Below are 20693 nucleotides of genomic sequence, written 5' to 3' on the forward strand. Positions count from 1 at the left end.
CTTTAGTTATTTCTCTCAGGTCTTGTGGGAAAAGTGACTGCTGCAGAAACATTTCAGTGAGGATGAGATGAGGTTTCCTGGTGAATTACTGTGCTTTTTTCCCACTTCACCTGCACTGTATTGTTCATTCTAAGTCCTGGAAGCTGCGTTCCTGCCAGGCTTAGGAGCATCCCTGTGCCATGTCACCATGCTACCCACTCTGCAGGGATTCTTCTGGTTTTCTGTGAATTTGTATTTACTTATCCACAGATGTAAGTTCAGAACGAAGTACTCTATTTGTGTGTCTCCCAAGTCAGGAACTGTAACTTGACCTACTTCTTAGAAGGTCTAAAATTGTGATGTGTAACTTTTGGTCTGCTTTAACCCCTGATCATTTTTTATAGAGTTTTTATCCCTTTTTTCCCACATAAGGTCTACTGGAGCAGCCACTCATCTCAGTTAAAATGTTACAGCTGTGGTACAAAAAAATATTCTGTTATCTTTCATCTCTTACCCTTTCTGAGATCTGTCACTAAAGCTCCCGGACTGTTGTGTGCAGTGTTTCCTGCTGACAGGGGCCAAGTTGGTGGCAAAATAATACTTAAATACTGTACTTACTTTACTATTGTTCTTGCTGCTTTTTGGCTTTGTTCACTAAAGGAATATTGTATATCAGGATCAGGAACTCCTGGGCAGGAGCATCCTGTGAGTGCTGTTTGGCACTGTGCTGTATATGCTGTATAGTGCCATGGGGTTTGGGCATGGAACCTTGGCCCAATGCTGTTATGCGAGCAAGGGACTCCTGTGACTGAGAACAGGATTAATTTAGTGATAACTGGTTGTATTTTTGAGATATGAATCGTTTATCTAAAATAATGAGCTGTTACTTAGCTCTATTTTTGAAATCAAACCCTGATGAAGGCAACAGGTATGTTGCCACTGGCAAAATCTTGTTTTGGATGAACATGAGGGTTGTGCTGGTGCTATGCAGGCGAGAGCCGTTGCATGTGCTTCCACAGAACGACTCCAAAGTCCATCTTAATTATGTCTATGATAAAACTGCTGCTAGTATTTACTTGGTTTGTAGAACATGACCCAAGATACTAGTCGTGTTTCTGAAACGTTAGAATTTTAGATTTTCTGATATGCAACTTGATCACTTATATGCCATTAATTTGTGAAACAGAACACACAGAAACAAGGAATCCCTTGTGTGCAAAGGAATTCTAGTCAGTGTGTTTTTCTATTATGCATAGTATTTTTTCATGGTCATGTTTTGTTTTCAGTTCAGCTTAGCTCAAGTCACCGTAATTGCTGGATTAATGCCATAGGTTCCCTACATCAGGGCAGAGTGTCTGGACTCTGTCAACTGATCTTAAAGGAGCTGAGCGTCTCTGAAGGCCATGAGGCAACTGCACAAGGAAATGATATGTCTGCTGAATAGAACAGTTTGAATTCCTGTTTGAATTCTGCCCCCCACAGTTTTAGCACTTTTACCTGGGAAAAAATGTTTGACATGAAAAGATCTGCCTGATGTGTAGTTGGCTTTTCTCTGTATGTGGCTTTTCTCATTTATTTTCAGTTTACTATGCACATGATAAACTGGATGATTTTATCAGCACTATTAACAGCCACCTGCAGCCTTTGTTTATGCAGATCCGGAAAGGAATATCAGAAGATGATGGGAGAGCGCATTATGCTGTAGTAGGTATCTGCTGTGTTGTGTTTGTGTGGGGCTGGTAGTGGCTGTAGGAGCTGGTGGGAGGATAAACTGCCACAGCCCAGGTGTGGGAATAGGACATGGCAGCAAGGATGACAGCAGTGTTGGCGTTACATAGCGTAAACATTGCTTAAGTATGAGATTCCTTTTCAGCGGGAGACTTTCTTTCCTCAGACAGATTTTTGAACTAGAAAACGCAGAGAGCCCTCCAACATTAGTTTTCTTTTTCTCCCACTCAAAAATCAACCTAACATGATAGGGTTGATGAGAAGTGGCCTATAAAAAGTTTCCCCAGGTGATCTGCAATGTGCATGTCAGAGAAGGAAGGTTATTTAGTAATTTCAGAAGAACATACAGGAGGTATTCTAACATTAGCTGCTGCTTTTAACCTTGCCTTTTGCCAGTTAAGTTGAGCTAATAATTAATAGTAGTAGCATGTGCAATAAGAGTAGAAAACACAGGCAACTGTTTTTCACAGTGAAAAAAAGGTGACTGATAAAATAGTTCCTGCTGCTGTCTAGCACCAGACCTGATGTGATGTGTCAGCTCTGCTGCAGCACTCTGTGTCAGTTCTGGGAGCTTGGGCTATTAAACGGCTTTGCCTGGGCAGAGGCAGCTGTGGAGAATTTGTGGCCGGAAGATCAGGGGTTGTAAAGAAAGGACTTGAATACCATGGAGTGCTCCTCAAAGAACTAATGTTTATGTTAATTGTAAGATGATGTATTCTTTATCTCAGGGGGTCTTTTACAGATTCTGGTGTAAAACTACAACAGTTGAAATCAGTTTATTTTTTTGTAGGTGAATTTGGCAGAAACTGAAGTTACAAAAATGGCATCTGACTATACAGAAATTGAATTAGAATTGTTCAGAAAAACAGTAAGTATGCCAGTTATCACTTAGTAAATCACATTATTAGTGGAGAGATCATCTTAAAACAAATGAAAATAGAAATTAATGGAGATGTGGTTGAGGAAGTAGTTGCCATTTTTCCTCAGTTTATCTGAGATCAAATGGGCGCGGTGGGCAGAGATATATATGCGATGATTTGCTGTTGGCAGTCAGTTATGGGTAAGGCAAAATCAGCACCAGTGAAGGGCTCCTTGGGGCTAGGGACTCGACACGCCTTATTTTAGTTACACAAACAACTTTCTTCAGGGTGTTCAGTCATGATTGCTGAGTTTTTCACTGGTTTCAGTAGTTTAGTAATAAACAGTAGTTTTTAATGCTAGTAACATACAAAATGAATTTGCTGATTTGAATATAAACATTTGTTTATGGTTATTAAGGCTTTTCCTCAAAATAACTTTGACAAAGAGTATATAAAAAGAAACGGATCTGCCACCACGGAGTGTGTTATGGGGTCCTTGAATACAGCTTCATTTAGGCAGCATGTACACTTCTATTTGTGGAAATGTTTTCTTGGCAAAGATCAAAACTGTCAAGGGGACAGTGATTGTTTCAGCTTTTGGGCTTCATTTTACAGTTCTGGTTCAAGCCATATACTGTAATATCTCTCACATATATAGATGCTAATTAACTGCACGTCAGCACATTACTGTAAGGTCTGTCTGTCTAATTGCAGTGTTTCTAATACTTGGTAATGTTTCTTCCTGTAGATGGACCTAATAATTTTATCAGAAAATGGCTTTGCCTCATCTACAGATATTTTAAATTTGGCTGACCAACTTAAGACAAAGAAAATGAAGAAAAAGGAAGCAGAACAAGTGCTGAAAGCTTTTGTAGCAGATAAGTGGCTCTCTGAGGTAACTACTTTCAAGTGTTCATCGTTCAATAGGTCCAGCTACCATGTTCTTACAGATGTAGAGGCTGAAACTGGAGCTGTTCTTAAATTAATGATGGCAAAAATGGTTTTATGGGGCCCGTGCTTATTGCTGCTCCAGTGATTTTTGCAGAAAAGGAAGTAGACTTACAAGGACAAAGTCCTTGGGTAGGTCTGTACAGGACCATATGGTTTCTTGTACCTGAGCTAGGTGGGACTGTGTGTCCAGTCCTGCCCAGTGACACACAGACATCCTTTGAACACAACAGCACAGCATCCTTCAACCTGGAACAAGAGCTGAGGAAAACTTCAGAATGATCAGTGCTGTTAGTTACATTCAGAATTTTCTGAAAAGGAGTAAGGCCAGACATGTTGAAAATTCCTGAACCAGAAATGCATGGACCACTGTGCACATGGTTACATCTGATTTTTTTCATGAGGGAGCAGTGGAGATGAGCTCACCACGTGGACACTGCCGAGTGAGACCTTAAATGCTTTTCTGCTGGAGCCATTGCATAGTATATCTCCAACCTGCTGCCACACAGTTACTTATATGTTAAATTGATTTGGCAGAGATTCCTAAAGATACCTCAAGCAGGAAATGCCTACATTTTGTTGAAAGCCTGGAGAATTTCCTCTAACATGCAAATGGTGGGTCCCAAAACTGCATGACTGTGTTAAGGAGAGCATGTTTCCTCATCTATATTTTCCAGGGACTAGATCTCTGTTAAAGGTGTGGGATCTTTATTCAGCTCCTCTAAACAAAGGAGTCCTGTTATTTCAAAAGTTTTCCGGTGTTGCATTGTACCAGCATATTAGTTTCATGATGGTAGAAAAAAGTGGCTCGTTAACAGGTGGTTAGCAAAGTCAAAAGAGGTAAATGGAATTAAAAGAAATTCCTCATTCCTCATTAAAAGAAATTCCTCACTTGTTTCCTTAGAAAAATGGAGAATATACTCTGCATACTCGTTGCATAATTGAGATGGAACAGTACATTCTCAGCAACTACCAGGATGTGGCAAGGAAATGTAACATCTGTCACAGCCTCGCCATCCAGGTAATATGTTTTATCAGCTCGGCCAATGGACTTGCGTGGTCATAGCTGAGGTTTCTGATACTTTCCCTTGGGTATTAGGTAGGCACTAAAGAATCTTGGTCTGGTAATCTGGTCATGGTGTTCATGTATTTTGTAAAAAAACTTTTTTTTCATTGTAGGCATTTTATCTTCTGTCTTTAGAAATAAAATTGTCTTGGAGCAGTATCTCCAAGTATAAAATTGGGGAAAGTGCACTCCTGCAGTGAGGAACATGGTTGTGCTGTCTGGCTTTCCAAACCAGCATGTTAAGAGATGAACCCCTGATGCTGAAAGAGGTTTAGCAGTCAGGTGTTAGCAGTGTCTTCTTTGGGCCTTACCAACGAACGTTTTCATGTGACACATTCATTTTTGGTCCTGGGATTTAAGTTCAGGAATTGCTTGTGCTTGGACCTCAGAAAGAACATGTGTGCTATGTACAGCATGCTAAAGCACTCTGTTTTGATAGCTGGGACGTTACCAGCTTAGTCTTGCATAAGTAGTTACAGGCTGGATTCCTTTTCCAAAACTGCTACGTTTTCTTGCTCTGTGAGCCTGCAGCTTCTGATTTGCCCAACTACCACACTTCCATGTTACTTTTTCCATCTCAATTAGTCTCCTTTATTGCACTGAAATTATTGCCTTCCAAGCTAAATTTTGTCCATATAGAGAAATAGTTATTTCCTAGTTTACAGAAAAATACCTCCTTTTACCACTTACCAGCTTTGACTGTTGTGTCTACCACCTGTATTGTGGGAACCATTCTTTGGAACAAAGCATTGTGTATCTGCTGCCCTTTGTAACAACTTTCTCTTAAATAGAAGCACAGGTTAGAAATATTTTCTGAATCAACACTCCTGATTTCAGAGCCAAGTATGTGAATCCTGTGGAATTGGAATGCATTTACCTTGTGTCAGAAAGTACTTCAGAGCTCAGACTGAACCCCGCTGTCCCAAGTGTAATGAATTCTGGTCTTGTGACAACCCAGGTACCACGTGACCTTTTTTAAAAAAAAAAGAATGTAATAATACTAGGAAATGGTCTGTGATGTTCAGTGGCACTGCCTGTATTATTTATAACTGTCAGCTATTTCTGACTTAGCTGTATGTTTCAGACACTAAACCACACACAGGCAGCATCAAGCCCCCACAGTGCCCAAAGAGTGCTATTAGGGGCATAGCAGACCCTGTGCATGTTTTCTTACAACTGTCTTTAGGAGGTGGGGAGGGAATAGAAGACACACACAACCCATGACACTAAAACTTCTGGAAATACTCAGCTTCTAAGAATCTCTTTGGAATTCCTCCATTTCTTCAGGGAAATTGGAGATTGTGACCAGCAACACAGGAATATGCAAAGCATTTTAGAAAAGGTTATACAATAGTATCCTTTTTTTGTGTGTTGTCCATTAACCTTCCTTTAGTTTTTGTTACAGGTATGAGTCGGATAGGCTCCCAGACTCACCACTGAGCTCCATTCCTGGCCCTAGATGATGCCAGTAAAACTGTCAGTGACATCTGTTTGCCCCGACTCTGGAGCAACAGCCAGACTGATTCATTAGTAACAGTGGTCAGTGTACTTATTTTCTAAAGTTCTAAGAATTTTACAATAAAACTATCATTGATCTTCCTCTTCCCAGTAATGCCTGCACAGCTTTCTTTGAGGATGTTTTGTGTTTGTAATTCTCCACATTCTTGAGTTGGGACTCTCTGCATGTTTGGGGATGAAAGATGCAAATGTTTTAGTCAGTCCTGCAAGCTGGTATGTGCAGCTGAACTCTTAAAAGAAGCCTTTCTCAGCAAGTACTCCCTATTTGTACAGGGAAAGTACAAATTCAGTTGCACAATGGAAATGACACCTGCTGTAGCACCTCAAGCAGGTGAAAAATAAGTGCTGTATGTGTAAGGCAGCTGGCTGAGCCTGTGACCTAGGGCTGGAGTTGGAACACTTCTAGTTGGCACTGTGGTTGTGTTTTGTCTCTTCTTTAGATGCAGAAGAATTTGTCTTGACGTAAGGCCAGGTCACGAGCAGCTGTGCTCAGTAAGGAGGGAATATTGCCACAGAATGATTGGGATGCAGTAGGACTGGACCTGGGGCAATGTTAGATATGTTTGCAAACATATTTTCGTTTTTAGTCCTGGCACTTCTGTCTCCAGTTTTAAGTAAGGATGCTTTTTCCTTTAAGAGTGACTTGGAAAGGAGCCAAGGACTGGCTACTACCAGACACCAGACTGAAATGGCAGCATTCTTGTCCTTGGTAGAGATGTGTGACACTGCAGAAAGGCTGTGTCAGCAATTCAGGTGACGGTTAATCAAAGTGTAATTAAACTTCAGTTTATGTAATGGGAATTAAACTATGTATTAACTTTAATTATGTTCTAGGCTTTAACATGATGTTGTGATTTAGGAATGGTACTCCCCAAGTAAGTGTTCCCACCAAAACACTCCAAACCATGAGATGCTTGCTCACTCCATCCTCCCCCTACCTCTCCCTTCATGGAGAGTAGAATTGGGAGGCCCAAAAGATAAGGATCATGAGTTGCAGTAAGAACAATTTACTGGAAAGAGCAATGGAATAAGGAAATGAACAGTAACAGCAACAATATCATTAACAAAGTGTACAAGAGAGACAAAAGATTCACACAAAAGGGTAACTCAATCACTAAGAGACCAAGGAAACCCTTCCTGTCCCCAGCCCACAGCTGTGGCTGGCTGAGGTGGTACAGAATAACCTCTGGGTCTTGGCCACTTCCCTCCTGGCTACTGCAAAAATTAACCCTGTCCTGGCCAGAAACAGGACATGAGTAACTTTTCCCATGCAGGAGACTAATACCTTGCTTGGTGTTAGCTTAATTTTTTAATGTACTGAACCTCTAGGTAGCACCATCTGTCTAGCTAACTCCAGGGTTTAGTGTTATTAAATCTAAGTAGAAGATAATGCTGTTCTGGTGTTTCAGAGGCTGAGACAGAGCCCTGGCAATGCCTGTACACAAGCCCTTCTTTTTGAGAGATGCACACACAGGATGATGGCGTAACACATGCTCTTTAGGAGTTAGTAGAAACATCTACAAAAATGAGGTGGCTGCAGCATCATCTTTCTATTTACCTACTGTGACTCCTTCTCCATGCTTTAGCAAGACTGTTGGTTTTTGGATTTGCTCCACCTCTAAGATCTTCTGAGAGAGAGATGCTACTTCCTGATTTTTAATTCACATTTTGCTCCTGCTGACTATATTTCAGAGCTATGACCACCAGAAACTGACAGAGAAGCTGAGCTCAAGCGATCGTACGTAGTGCCAATATTTAACTGGAATAAACAGAATCTGTCCAGGCATGAGAATGCAGGACTGAAATGCAGCCTTTGTGAAATTTGGAAACTTGACCAAGTCTGGATCTTCCACATCAACCTGTAAAAAACCAAACAGTCATCAAAAGAATGTCTTTACTCAAGTAAGATTTGATAAGATAGCACTACTGATTTCAGGCAACTACTTACCTGACTAGTGTTGTGAAGAAGTTGGCTTTCATGTGGGTACAGGTTTTCTGAATCCTGTGGTGAATAGAGACGGATATACTTTCTTCCAAATACCTGTATGTAATAAAATTTTTCCATTGGTCATTAAGTGGCACATTACTGGAAGCTGGGGACCATAGCTGGCATATACCAGTAAAATATACCTGATTACAAGCAATATCATTATCTTTGTTGGTAACAGACGCTGCTATAATAAAAGGTTAAATCAGGCTATTGGAATTCAAGTACCTCTTCCCTTGGAGCAGATGAGAATTTGAAATACCTTTGAAAAGGAAATGCCTCTAACCAAATTGCTTTCAATTCAAAGCACCCAATTTATACATGGTTATTTGGGCTTTAGGTAGCTAGAAAGAAGTAGAAGAACCGAGAATAAGGAGGCTGAACCTTCATTGCAATTCACATCAACAGGCAGAGGTACCTACACAGTAACTGACCGCTAAGCTTCCATTTATCCCTCAAACTCTTATTTCTGTGTCATCATTAAACTGGTTCTTTCATTGGAGTGCTCAAATGAGAATTTGTAAGGCGAGTGGCCTGGCTTCCCTGAACACTACATGAACTGCAAGTTTTTGGTGACAAGATGTGGCAGCATGAATGAGTCAAAGCTGACTCCTCCACTGATACCAGTGGAACAGAAGGTTTAAGGTGAAGATTCATACTGCTTGTGCCAGCATTCCAGATCACCTCAAGAACTGTCCTGTTAAGGGTACTCTGACTAACCCCAGCAACCTGGAGTGGCTACCCAACCATTCCTAACCAACTTGCTTTTCCTCTATCTTAACATCCCTTCCCACATAATAGAAAAGGATTTCCTGAAATCTTACCAACACCAAAGCTGTCATGCTGGATATTTAGAGTTTGTTGCTTCAAGGACAGCACATAAATGTATTCTACAGTACCAAGTACCAACATACTCCTGCTCTGTCCTACTCTTTACTATCACTGATTAAACTACTAGAGCATTGATCTATATAACTCTGGCTGTCCATGTGTTTCTAGGATGCCTTCCATACCCCAAAGGGAAGAAGGATATATTAGCTCTCTTTAAGAACCAAGTATTACAACGTATTTTGGTGACGTATGGAAGTGCAAAAATACCGGTTATTGCTCCAACAGCATGTTCTCTGAATGCTTGAACTTCTGGGACTGCCATCAGCTGTTAACAGCTCCTTCCTTCACTTGCTTCACTGGGGTAAGACCTTGTATATTAAAAGACTGTGGGTACCAGTTAATGGACAATAGCCTGCATCTCCAGATAGTGCTTTTTTCATTAATGGAAAAATTACTATCTCGGCAGCAGCCACCAGCCAGCCAGCAGGGATCACTTGACCTTGTTACTTGTGCTTGTGCCTTTCTGTACTCCATGGCCACAGTTTAAATGGCATCACAAACCAGGGCAGTTTTAATTGAAAGCTGAAAGCTGCCAGATAACCAGCTGTTCAAATTACAAGGACTCTTTCACAGCACTGGAAGATAATCTCCAATTTTTCAGGCAGAAGAAAACAGGTTCTGAGCTTTGTAAGGGAAGTATCTTTTCCCAGTCCAACAGCTCCTGTAAGTTTTCCTTCCACCAAGAACAATTCCCCTCAAGCTTTACATTGCATGCATAGTACAGTACTTTACTTTCAGAATGCAGCTGTATGTGTGTGCTGGGCAGGTGGCATGGAAGAGAAATACAATCCATACAGACTTGCATGGCTGTTGTAAAAAACCATTCTAGAAGGCTGGAATTAAGCCTCAGGTTCAAGTGAAAACACAGGTTAGTGAGATGCAACTGTTTGGAACAGAGAAATTAAGGATCAACACATAAATAACCATCAGTAGAAAATAATGTCACAATCTGGCCAGAAAAGTGTGTAAGCCTTTTTTTTTTTTTTAAAGAGTCTGATAGGACAGCAATCATCTCCAGTAAGCAAAATACCTCAGTGTTTGAAGATTCACAGTAGTCAACTGCTTGAATCCAGAATACATCCCTGGACCTGTTTAGTGCTTACCACAGAAAGCCCCAGTATTTTATTGGGTTGTTCTGCACTAAAAGTCATCATCAAAAAGTCCACCAAGAGGAACTCAACAGAAATGAGATCATAGTACAAGTATTAATTCCTATGTCACTGCATGCATGAATATTTTACTGGGTAACCCGAAATGGACTAAAGTATGCATGTAAGTCCACCTCAAATCTTGCTTTCCAGATATGCAGGCTTTGGCTGGAGTAGAATTAATTTTATTCCCAGTGGCTGGCATGGGACTATGTTTTGGATTTGTACTGAACACAGGGTTGATAGTATAGAGACATTTTTGTTATTGCTGAGCAGGGCTTACGCATACCTGAAAGCCTTTTCTGCTTATCATATCGCTATGCTGGCAAGGAAGGGGTGCCTGGGAGGTTGAGAGGAGACACAGCCAGGACAGGTGACCCAAACTGACCGACCAAATGCCAGGACATCATGCTTAGTATATAAAATGGGGGAAGAAGAAGAAAGGGAGGATGTCTGGAGTGATGACATTTGTCTTCCCTGGTAATCATTAAGCATGATGGGCCCTGCTCTCCTGGGAATGACTGAACACCTGCCTGCCCATGGGAAGCAGTCAAGTAATTCTTTGTTTTGCTTTGCTTGCATGCATGGTTTTTGCTTATTAAACCTCAGTCCACAAGTTTTCTAGCTTTTACTCTCCCCATTCTCTCCCGGATCCTGCTGACTGGGGGATGAGCAAGTGGCTGCATGAGGCTTGGGGATTGGCTGGGCTCAAACCACAAAACCAGAAAAAGAAACTCCTTAGTACACTGTGACAGGATCCAGATCCTTCCCAACTCTGTTACAAATTTCATGTGACCTCGGAAAAGCTGCTTCTCGCGATTTCTATTTATCATCTGTGAAACAAGGGTAAGTAATGGTCTGTCTCAATGAGCAACACTTGTGGTCTGTAAGATTACATTCAGTATTAAGTTGCAGAAGTGACAAATGCAATAAAATAACAAAATAGTATCTGCATGTTCTCTATCCTTCAATTGTACCTCAAGTGTGCTCCCCTTGTCTCTAACACATACCATAAGCATTTTTTCTAAGTGTTGCATTAACGGCATATGTAGAGTGACTACAGTACATACCTGGGCTAAAAAATTTTGCTGGGGATCCTGATGGAGAGGTGAGATTGTGCCTCCTGGACCAAACCAAGCATTAATGGTGATATCATCTTCTTCCCCTTCCCCTAAGCAGCAGTAGTCAGGGATACTGATGTCTTCTTTCAGCTCTGGGATCTATTTCCGTAAGGAAAGAGATATTAAAAAGGGTATGTGCTGACTTGCCAAACATTTGGAATTCATAGAACAGATGAGCAAGGCTGGACACAAAGAAAACAAATGACTGGCAAATGACTCCTACCCAGCAAGGGTAGGAGAAAAGTAGCTGACCTGCTAGGAATATGCAAAAAAAAATGTTCACACACTTTCTGTTCAAGTGAGTGGATTCTTGTTGGAAGGAGAAGAGGGAGAAAGAAAAGGTGTTTTGTCATTCTTCAGAGACCCTTTGGTTTTGCAGAAACCAGAGACACCCCCAAGAATAAGTATGTTTGCTCTTCATGGGAAAGGAGCAGCTGATATATTCTATACTACACATACTTCTCTGGGAGATTCTTTTTTACGTCTCCCACCAACCTAAGATCTGGTAAACTGGAATGACATTTCAGATTATGGTAAACATATCCATGTTGAACACTGTTTCCTGTCCAGATCTCTTCCCTGACTTACAGAGTCTTTGAGGAAATGGGCTTTCCATGTGATACCCCAAGCATATGCCTCATTGTATTGAAACAGCACTAGGATTGAATGTCTTCATCCCCAAAGGGTTTTGTTTATATGTCTTGCAGCCAAATGGAACAAACCTCTCCCTCTGTTCCTTCACATTGTGGGAATAGAAACTTAAGAATTACTGGCAATTCTATGTATGCTCTTCAATCTAGTGCGACAACATCCTCAGAGACGACTTGTGCTACAAAAGGAACACATGACTTTAGGAAGATAAAAACATTCACTCAGTTTTCACCTGATCAAAAAGCTGGTGCTGGGCAAGGTATCCTACATTGTTCTGAAATGACAGCAGAGAAAGAAAAAACACAGTGACATGCAGTATAAGACAGTCAGTTAATTTCCTTAGAGGTGAATAGAATTTACTTCTAGGTAACAGCCATTTCCAATGTCCTGTTCAGAGTACTGCAACTATTTCAACAGTATAAGGGGTCTACAGAAATAGCAACTTACAGCTCCACTGAAATTGTGACAGTGTAGATGTGTCTCCACAATCAATAAATCATCCAGCTTGAGTTACTGAAGGAAGCTGGGACTCCCTGTGGAGTCTTGACAGCTGACAATGCACTGCATCTTTCTAGCCAGACCCTGCTGGCACACAGACCAGGTTCTCCCTCATGCCCTGGGACCACCTCCATACACTACTCCAGGATGCACCACAGATCAGTTTGCTATGGCACATGCTCCTTCCTGCCAGAAGGCCAGGAAACAGAAATGGGGGCTTGGGATCCTCATCTGTGAAAGCAAAAGGACATTCCAGATGCTAATCAACTTCATATTTTTCTGCCTCGTGGCATATAAATTTGGATCCGATCCTAAATCTCACTAAGCAGTTTAATGACAAAGAGGAACAACACTGCTGGCTGAGGATCCCTTATCCTTATATTCCACCTGTCAGGTTTTTGCTGCGTATGTATGTATTTATTTGTCAAATGCCAGCTGCTGTACATTTGATTATATGTAAAAATCAAACTTATTGTTGCAATAACTATTCCTAGCTTCAGGTCTCAAAAAGATGTCAAACTTTTTAATTCAGAATTGTACTTACAGCACACCCCCTCCCTTGACATCACCTCTGAGTATGTTTGTTGTAAGCAGAACTGTTGTCTGTACCAGTACCATGCTGCTGTGTTTGGAGATGAAACAAACGAGTGTAACAGACCTCATCCATGATATACTGTCTGATGAAGTCACTGACAGTCATGAGCTGCTGAGACCATTCCTCATCTGTGTACCGAGCACCCAACTCCACAGGGACTGTGCGGTACCCTGCGACTTGACAAAAATAGTCCACACTGAAATAAAGAAAGTTCCATTACCTTCTATACTGCTCTTACTAATTTTGAATGTAAGGCAATCAATCTAAATCAGTCTTCTAGGGTCATAAAATGAAATTCTACTACCCCGAGTTTCTCTTGTCTAAACCCAACCAACCAGAGGCAAAATGCAGCAGAAAAGGGTGCAAACAACAAGGAAATCAGCAGGCAGGTTTGTGTGTACATTACCCCACACCTGTCTGTTTTGTTTTGGTTTAAAAGCTTGTTTGCCTCAGTTAACTGTTGTTTCCTTTCAAATGAAAAAGATTTAAGCTGTTACTGTCTCTTGGCAAGGGATGGCCAAATTTTTTCCTGCCTGCTGCCACATTTGACAAAATGTTGTATCTTTTATTCATTAATACTAGATCAACTCTCTGTCCATGTCTATAAAGGTGTCTATAAAGGTGCCAATAATATCCATTCCAGTTATAGCCAGGGGGATTAGTTTGATGGGTGGAATCCATCTCTCCATGGACAACAGTATTAATTAAATGGAGAAGTTAATCTTGTTAAGTGTCTAAAGTTAACCAGTGCAGCACCTTCCCTCAAAAATGAACAAAACCCCCATGAAATAACAAGTGTGTTCACTTAATTTTACCTTTGGTTGTTGAACAAAAGCAATTACTCCAACTAAGCATAGGTGGTTTTTCCCCTTTTCTAGGGAATCATGACCTTCACCTCACAAATACTCAATGCTCAGGCAGCACAATGCTGTTAAACACTCCTGCACAGTGGAGTCTGAAACTCAACATTCACACACAACACTGAACAAACATCAGTGTTTGGACTTATGAATGAAAGTCAATCATGCTTACTCATGGCTCTGAAATTCACTTTCTATTGCACTAATTATTGGCAAGTTCCAAGGGCTAAAAACCACTGTCATGTGCGTCACACAGATCCCCTGAGCTGTGAGCAGCTCGCTGGCACTTGGCAATGTGCACTCCTTGTGAGTTCCCAGGTGAGCAACACGCGGCACCAGCAATTTGCCATTGGGCTCTCAGGACTGCTGCAGGGCAGAGGGCAGCCGTCACTCATGAATAGCCAAAGGCTGGGCAAAGGGTCACCTTTGCCCCGAGACAGTCTGGCACCTGCCATGTGATGCTTTAAATGCTCTCAATAGCTTCTCTCATCTATAAAACAACTTCAACAGAGCAGTAGGACAGTGCTGCTAGCAAAATGCACTGCCCACAGTATCCATCCTCTGTGAAGGTCTCTGGTGCTCTGTTGAGCATCAAGATACGCGACACAGGATCGTGCCTCTACTTGGACAGGCAAGGGATTTATTTCTCACCTCCACTTCTTCATACAGGGCCAGTGGTCCATGACGCCCTCCAGGACCACGGGCCGCTGAGGAATGAGGTAGTTGTCTCTGAAGTGTTCCAGCGAAGGGCAGCGAAGGTGCGGAATCACCTCCTCCGGCTGCACCGCGGGGGGCGGCGGCGGCTCCGGCCGAACCCTCTGGAATGGATGTTCCCCCTCAGCACCCGGCAGAGACCCCCGCAGTGGGGCATTGAGCGCGAGGGGGGGAGCGCGAGGAAGGAGTGGGCGCAAGAGGGGTTGCGCGCGCTACCTCGGCACGGGCTCCGTCGCGCGGCGTCGCGCGGGGCAGGTGCGGCTGCAGCGCGCGCACCAGGCGTGCCAGGACGTTGTCCAGGACGGCGGCGCCCATGAGCAGCCCCAGGTCGCAGAGCCGCACGGCGCGTGCCAGCGGGCGGCCCGCGGCCACCTCAGCGAGCGCCCCGAAAAGGCAGCCGTAAGCGTAGACCTGGCGCCAGGCCTTGCCGACCTCCCTCCACGGCCCTGCGTTCAGCTTCTCCCAGGAGTAGTCGCGCAGGACGTCGCTGAGGCGCTCCAGCGCCGCCGCCGCCCCGGGCCGGCCCACCGCGCCGTAGAGCAGCGCGCGGGCGCGCCGCAGCAGCGGCAGGACGCATTCCTCCACCTCGCCGCTCAGCGCCAAGGTCAGCCCCTCCTCGGTGCGGGGCAGTAGCGCCCGCACCTCGGCCCACAGCGCGGGGCCGTCGGTCGCGCCCTCCGCGCCGCCGGCTGCCGCCATGGCCGCGCCTGTGCCGACGTCCGCGAGGCGGCGCTGCCGGGCCGGAGCGGACGCGGGAAGCGCGTTAGCCGCGCGGGACCAGGGCCGCTGGAGCTGGGGCTAAGGCGGGGCCAGGGGACGGCCACGCTGGCCGTGCCGGGGCGGAGCCTCTCGTCGTACCGCCAGGACTTGGTCTCGGTAGTGTGACTTGCGTCATTGGACGGCGAGCCCGCTCGTGCTCTCTGTCTGTGCCCGACGCTGCCGTTCGCAGTAAAGGGGAGCACACAGATCCAGTGGAGGTCACGGTCTCTTCTCCGGGCGTTCACCCAGGGCCGGCGTGAGGAGGCGACTGCCTGCGCTTTGAAGTTTATCAGTCCCGGTCGCGGGACAGCGGAGCGCAGGCGGTGAGTTCTGGGGGAAGGGGAGATAGGCTCTTCCCTTTTGTGCTGGAAAGAAACGTCCCTGCTCGGGCCTCCGAGTGTGCTTGAGGAGCTCGAGCCGAGCCCTGCGGGGCTCTGAGCCCCTGTCCTCTCGCTGGCTCAGCTGTTTGGTGTTAATCTGCACATAGGACGTGCTTTCTTCATGGAATATGCGCGTCAGCCTTCTAACTCGCTGGGCACGCCATCACTGAGTCCCAATGTGCTTTGATAATGTGCTCTGAATGTGTTGTCAAGACTTAATACTTGACTTCAAAGGCAGAAAAGTATTTTACGTAAAATTCAGCAAATGAGGACTGTTTTAATGTGGTGAACCAAACTCTAAACCACCATAACAAGAAGTGAGGAATTTGTAGCTCATGGTGAGGGTTGAAATCTTCAGACTTGAGGCAAATCCTGCTTTACAGAAAAATCACTTTTTTGTGCTGACACTCACTCTTCTTTGTTCCATGCTCAGTCACTAGTGTTTTCCAAAAAAAAAAAAAAAGAAAAGGTTGATGTGAATCCTCCTGTCGCCGCTGCTGATGGCTCTCCCCTGCTTCCCAGCTGTCTCCTCGAAATGATCATTTCTGTTCTCACACTTCAGACTTGTGCATTGCTTATCATGCTGGCCTGTCTAATGCCTGTCTTCTGACTGCCTTTCTCTTGGCACCTTAAATTTCTACTGTGACAGTGTGATTTTAGCACCTTCATTCAGAATTTTCTCCTTGACTGCTAAATGTTAATATATGCTGCTGTAGGAGCAAGTATTTAAGTGACAAGGAGATTTTATTGTTAGACCCTGTGTTTGGTATTTGTAATGTAGGATGCTAGCAAGTATTGCTAAGTCTTGTGCCTGTGGACTGTCCACTTTCTATTACCATTTACATAAACTTAATTTGCATTTAAGTTGGTTAATACAATTGTCATTAAATAATAGTTTTCTCAGTTTAAATATGAGTAATATTTTCACGAGTTCAACTTTGAAGATTAGGATTTTCTTTCTGAAATTTCAAATAACACCAAGGTCTGGACATGTAATCTCCAGCACAGCATTGAGGCCATGATGAGCTATATCAGTTTTACTGCAGGTGATTTTAGGTTTTGGGTATTTAGGGAGGCTCAGTGTTTCTCTTTGAGCATACAAAGGAACACAATTATTTCTAGTCAGTTTTGGTGCAATGGTTTGAATTCTGGTACAGCATTAATAGTCTTGAATCACAGAATCAGCCAGGTTGGAAAAGACATTTGAGATCACTAAGTCCATCCTATGACCTAACACCGCGTTGTCAACTAGACCTTGGCACCAAGTGCCACTTCCAGTCGTTTCTTAAACACCTCCAGGATGATGACTCCACCACCTCTCTGGGCAGCTCATTCCAATGCCCAGTCACTCTTTCTGTGAAGAACTTCTTCCTAATGTCCAGCCTAAACCTGTCCTGGTGCAGCTTAAGACAGTTTCCTCTTGTCCTGCTAGTGGCTGCCTGGAAGAAGAGACCGACCTCCACCCTGCTACAACCTCATTTCCGGGAGTTGTCATTGTAGTTAAAGGGGCTGTATATTTGCTGAGCTAATAAAGCTCGGGTCTTAAGGTGTGTACTGAGTCTTGTACATTTGGCCTTTAGTCTAGGAGGAAAATCCACTAAAAGCTCATAATGTCATGCTGCATCTTACCAACTTAGTTGAAATTGTCTTCATTGGGGAAAAAACCCAACAGATTTGCAAATGCTGAATTGGAAAGTTTAGCTTTCAGGGTGGTTAAACTTGCAATAATGCGTGCTAATTTTGAAATGCCTGTAAACTACTGCAGATAGTTTGTGTGAGCTGGATGACCAAGGAAGCAGACGACTTCAGTGCTAGACATTTCCATTTTAGGTCAATAAGAGAGAATTTGATTCCTGCTGCCAAGGAACAAAGATTACTGTCATGTGTCTAACCTGCAGAAATTGATGGGAAAAAGAGTTCCATGGATTATATCACCATCACTGAAGCTTGTGCTGTTTTCCTCAGAAGTTAATGTTTTAAAGATTGTGGAAACCAGACTGCCTAAACTTGTAGAAAGATATCTGTTTAAAGCACAGAAGAAAAGTTGGTACCAAGATTTCCCCTGCTGCTTCCCAGATTATAGTGTCTGCTTTTTTTTCCTCTTTTATATTCTGTGTATTTTTAAAATATACTCCAGCCACATCTCTTTCTCCTAGCATTGACTTTCAGAAAGAAATTATTTATTTTAAAATACCCAAACAAACAGGCACACAATTGAGGGAGATAATGAAGTCTGATAAACCATCTGTATTTCTCTCTTCTGTTTACAGTCATAGATTCCATGACCCGCAGTTGATGTTACCTTGTCTGCCACTGGTGAAAAAGTGATTAGTTACACCAAATATATATTTTAAAAAAAGCTCTGTATCTTATCTTGTGTTTGTCTTCAGTGGAAAGGATTTGGCCTGTCCAGAATTTAGTTTTTAAAAAAATTTATTTATAGGAATATTCTCCTTTATAGCACTTTTCCCTAATTTTCTAATTTGTTAATGAACAAAGCCCTGTGATTGTTTTTGGATTTTATTAAAATGACATCAAGGCACATGCTCAGTGATTTACCACTTGAGTCCAAAGTAGGATGTTTGTACTATGTGGATCAATTTTTAAAATGACAGCATCTGCTTCCTTGTACACATTTATTTATGATTCTTCCCCAGGCAAGTATAGCAGGAGCCTAGTGAGTAATAGCCAGCTGTTGGAATTAGCAGATAGAGAAAGCAGTTATTTGTTCTGTGAAGGGGTGTGAGAGCTGAGGCCCGGAGTAATAAAAACTGAACAGATGCCCCAAATATATAAACACAAGTCATGATGTGTAAATTGCTTGCAGTGCGGATTGGTGAATGTCAGATGGGTTGGCTTGTCTGGAGTTCTTATTAAAGGTAAAACCTTCTCCAGTGCAACATCATGCCTAGCAATCCAGAGCACAAGTAACACTGATGAATTTCCTTCTCGGGACTCCAGGCTGCTGCTCAGCTCCTCAGGAATGCCTTTTGGCAGCCTGGCACTTTGGAATTTACACCCTCCTTAAAGGGAGGACGCCAAGAAGATGGAGCCAAGCTCTTCTCAGTGATGCCCAGCAACAGGTTAAGAGGCAACAGGCAGAAACTGATGCACAGGAAGTTCAACCTGACCATGAGGAATAAATTCTTTACTGTATGCATGACATGCACTGAACAGATTGCCTGGAGAGGGTGTGGAAAGTCCCTCAGTGTAGATATTCCAGAATGATCTGGACACAATCCTGGGCCATGTGCTCTGGGATGACCCTGCTTGAGCAGGGAGGCTGGACCAGATGACCCACCCATGGTCCCTTCCAACCTGAACAATTCTGTAATTCTGTACCAGGGGACGTGATCTGTTCCCTCATTTCCAGGGCTTTCCGAATGCCTGGGCATGTGCCTTCACTGGCCATCACAGTGGGTAAGTGCCTGGTGGTAGTGGCAGTGGCCAGGAGCAGGGATGAAGTGGGACCGGCTGGTACTGCTGCTGCCCTACCACCTGTGCTGCAGGGTGTGTTTGCTTCCATGAGTGGTTGACTGGTACCTTCCATGAGCAATATACTCATTTACCATCACCCTTGTGCCTCCCTACCCCTGCAAAAAAAAAAAGCCCCACATAAAAATAAGTGAGAATGGTACATAAGATGCCTTCTGGCACTTAAATGGGAACATAAATTGATGACTGTGATATGAAAGCCATGGTTGGCTCTTACTTTCCCTTGCAGGGAATGGTTGTCTCCTCTTCTGTAAGAACAAAAGTGTGAAGACATAAGACTTTAAAGATTTTGGATGACTTTCCTGTTGCTTTTTCTGTTTCTATGAACAGGAGTTAAATGATTCTGATTAAAATATGTACAGAATTAATGGTTAAACATAATTTTCCTCAGATGAGCAAGGTCCTCCTGATTGAGAGTAACGCAGCCATGCATTTAGATGGTATCTTGGAGCTGAGTGTAATTGTGCAGCGACAGTGTAATGACAGATATGTCTTTATCAACCTGTTCCCTGCAATGTGTTTTTATCACTGCCATCTGCTCAGCCGAGAGTGGCAGCTGCCAGGTCTCACAAATAGCGCTGTCATGTACTTTCATGTAGAACAACATATAGTTGTAATTTCTCTGATATTACTAGATGAAATAACTTTAAGTGAGATAAGGTGACGTTTTGCATGGCACTTTGGAATGCATCTCATTGCAGTGGGTATAGGACACAGTGTTCTTTCTGGAGCAAGCTATATCAGCATACCCGATTCTACTTTCAGAAATCACTGGAAAATACTTATTTTACAAAAACATTATGTAACATCCATCTGAGATGTATGTGTCAGTGCTGAGATGCAACTGAGACTGTCAGTATTGCTTACACATATAGCCTTAGTTACCTTTGCTTGATGGAAATGATGTAAGTTAGACTATTTTAAAATTTTTTTCTTATATCAACTTGAATCCCCTTCATATTTGCAAACATGTTCAGACAGCTCCTTCAAAATTAAAGAAAACATAAAATCTTTGCAACTGTCATGAATGAGTGTTTTTAGGTTGCTTAAAGTATCAGTAAGGTTGCAAAGATAGACAAAAGCATGTTTTATATAAAAATGGAAGCATGAAAAATTTGTTGGCAAGGTTAACTCTACTACTTCGTTTAAGAACTACAAAAAGCAAACTAAAATCAAAAATTAATCAATCTAAAACCAGAATCAACTCCAAAATTATCGGTGTGGAGGATGGGGGGGTGGAAGGGAGAAGAGGGTAGGAGTGGGAAAGGATAAAGATGAAGAGGAATAGGGAAGACCCTCTTGGCTGAGTCGTAAGGTTCAGAATGGACCTCTGTGCTAAACTGAGCCTGGACTTGACCAACAGTTTAGGCCCAAAGGTTTAACAGCTCTTAAACTTAACTGATAGCTCAAGTTAACCAATTTAACAAAAGATTCATGTAGAATTTTCTGTATCACAGCATTAACTCACAGGCATAATTCACATACAGATCTGAAG

The 20693-nt window shown here is 43.0% G+C and overlaps 2 protein-coding genes and 1 long non-coding RNA gene across 12 annotated transcripts in view; 2 read left to right on the plus strand and 1 right to left on the minus strand.

Annotated features, from left to right (window-relative positions):
• Positions 1-9061, plus strand: part of NSMCE1 (NSE1 component of SMC5/6 complex) — a 10894-nt gene extending 1833 nt beyond the window's left edge. For 3 of the 6 annotated variants that reach the window (XM_085074206.1, XM_085074204.1, XM_085074203.1), the window contains exons 3-8: positions 1562-1683; positions 2498-2575; positions 3316-3462; positions 4420-4536; positions 5419-5539; positions 5975-6193. In XM_085074206.1, coding sequence (XP_084930332.1) covers positions 1562-1683; positions 2498-2575; positions 3316-3462; positions 4420-4536; positions 5419-5539; positions 5975-6021 — 632 coding nt within the window. In that variant the 3' untranslated portion in view covers positions 6022-6193. Of the gene's footprint in view, positions 1-1561; positions 1684-2497; positions 2576-3315; positions 3463-4419; positions 4537-5418; positions 5540-5974; positions 6194-7791 lie in introns of those variants that run through there. The other 3 variants (XR_014855022.1, XM_085074208.1, XM_085074207.1) reach the window with 3 other exon arrangements.
• KDM8 (lysine demethylase 8) lies at positions 7091-15263 on the minus strand. Of its 3 annotated transcripts, none has more exons than XM_085074202.1 (7): positions 14806-15263; positions 14502-14750; positions 13054-13186; positions 12130-12171; positions 11196-11345; positions 8048-8140; positions 7091-7958 (listed from the first exon to the last, which is right to left on the minus strand). In XM_085074202.1, the coding sequence occupies exons 1-7, from the start codon at positions 15261-15263 to the stop codon at positions 7794-7796; spliced, it is 1290 nt and encodes a 429-aa protein (XP_084930328.1). In that variant the 3' UTR covers positions 7091-7793. The 3 variants fall into 3 exon arrangements, with proteins under 3 accessions (XP_084930328.1, XP_084930326.1, XP_084930327.1); XM_085074200.1 differs by having other exon boundaries at positions 14502-14668; positions 14781-15263; XM_085074201.1 differs by lacking the exon at positions 12130-12171 and having other exon boundaries at positions 14502-14668; positions 14781-15263.
• LOC146430524 (uncharacterized) overlaps positions 15030-20693 on the plus strand; it is a 133563-nt gene continuing 127899 nt past the window's right edge. For 2 of the 3 annotated variants that reach the window (XR_014855023.1, XR_014855025.1), the window contains exon 1: positions 15508-15646. This is a non-coding gene — a long non-coding RNA (uncharacterized LOC146430524). Of the gene's footprint in view, positions 15169-15507; positions 15647-20693 lie in introns of those variants that run through there. The other variant, XR_014855026.1, reaches the window with a different exon arrangement.

Source organism: Lichenostomus cassidix, chromosome 14, assembly GCF_008360975.1.
Source record: "Lichenostomus cassidix isolate B80296 chromosome 14, HeHo_3.0, whole genome shotgun sequence".
Classification (NCBI taxonomy): domain Eukaryota; kingdom Metazoa; phylum Chordata; class Aves; order Passeriformes; family Meliphagidae; genus Lichenostomus; species Lichenostomus cassidix.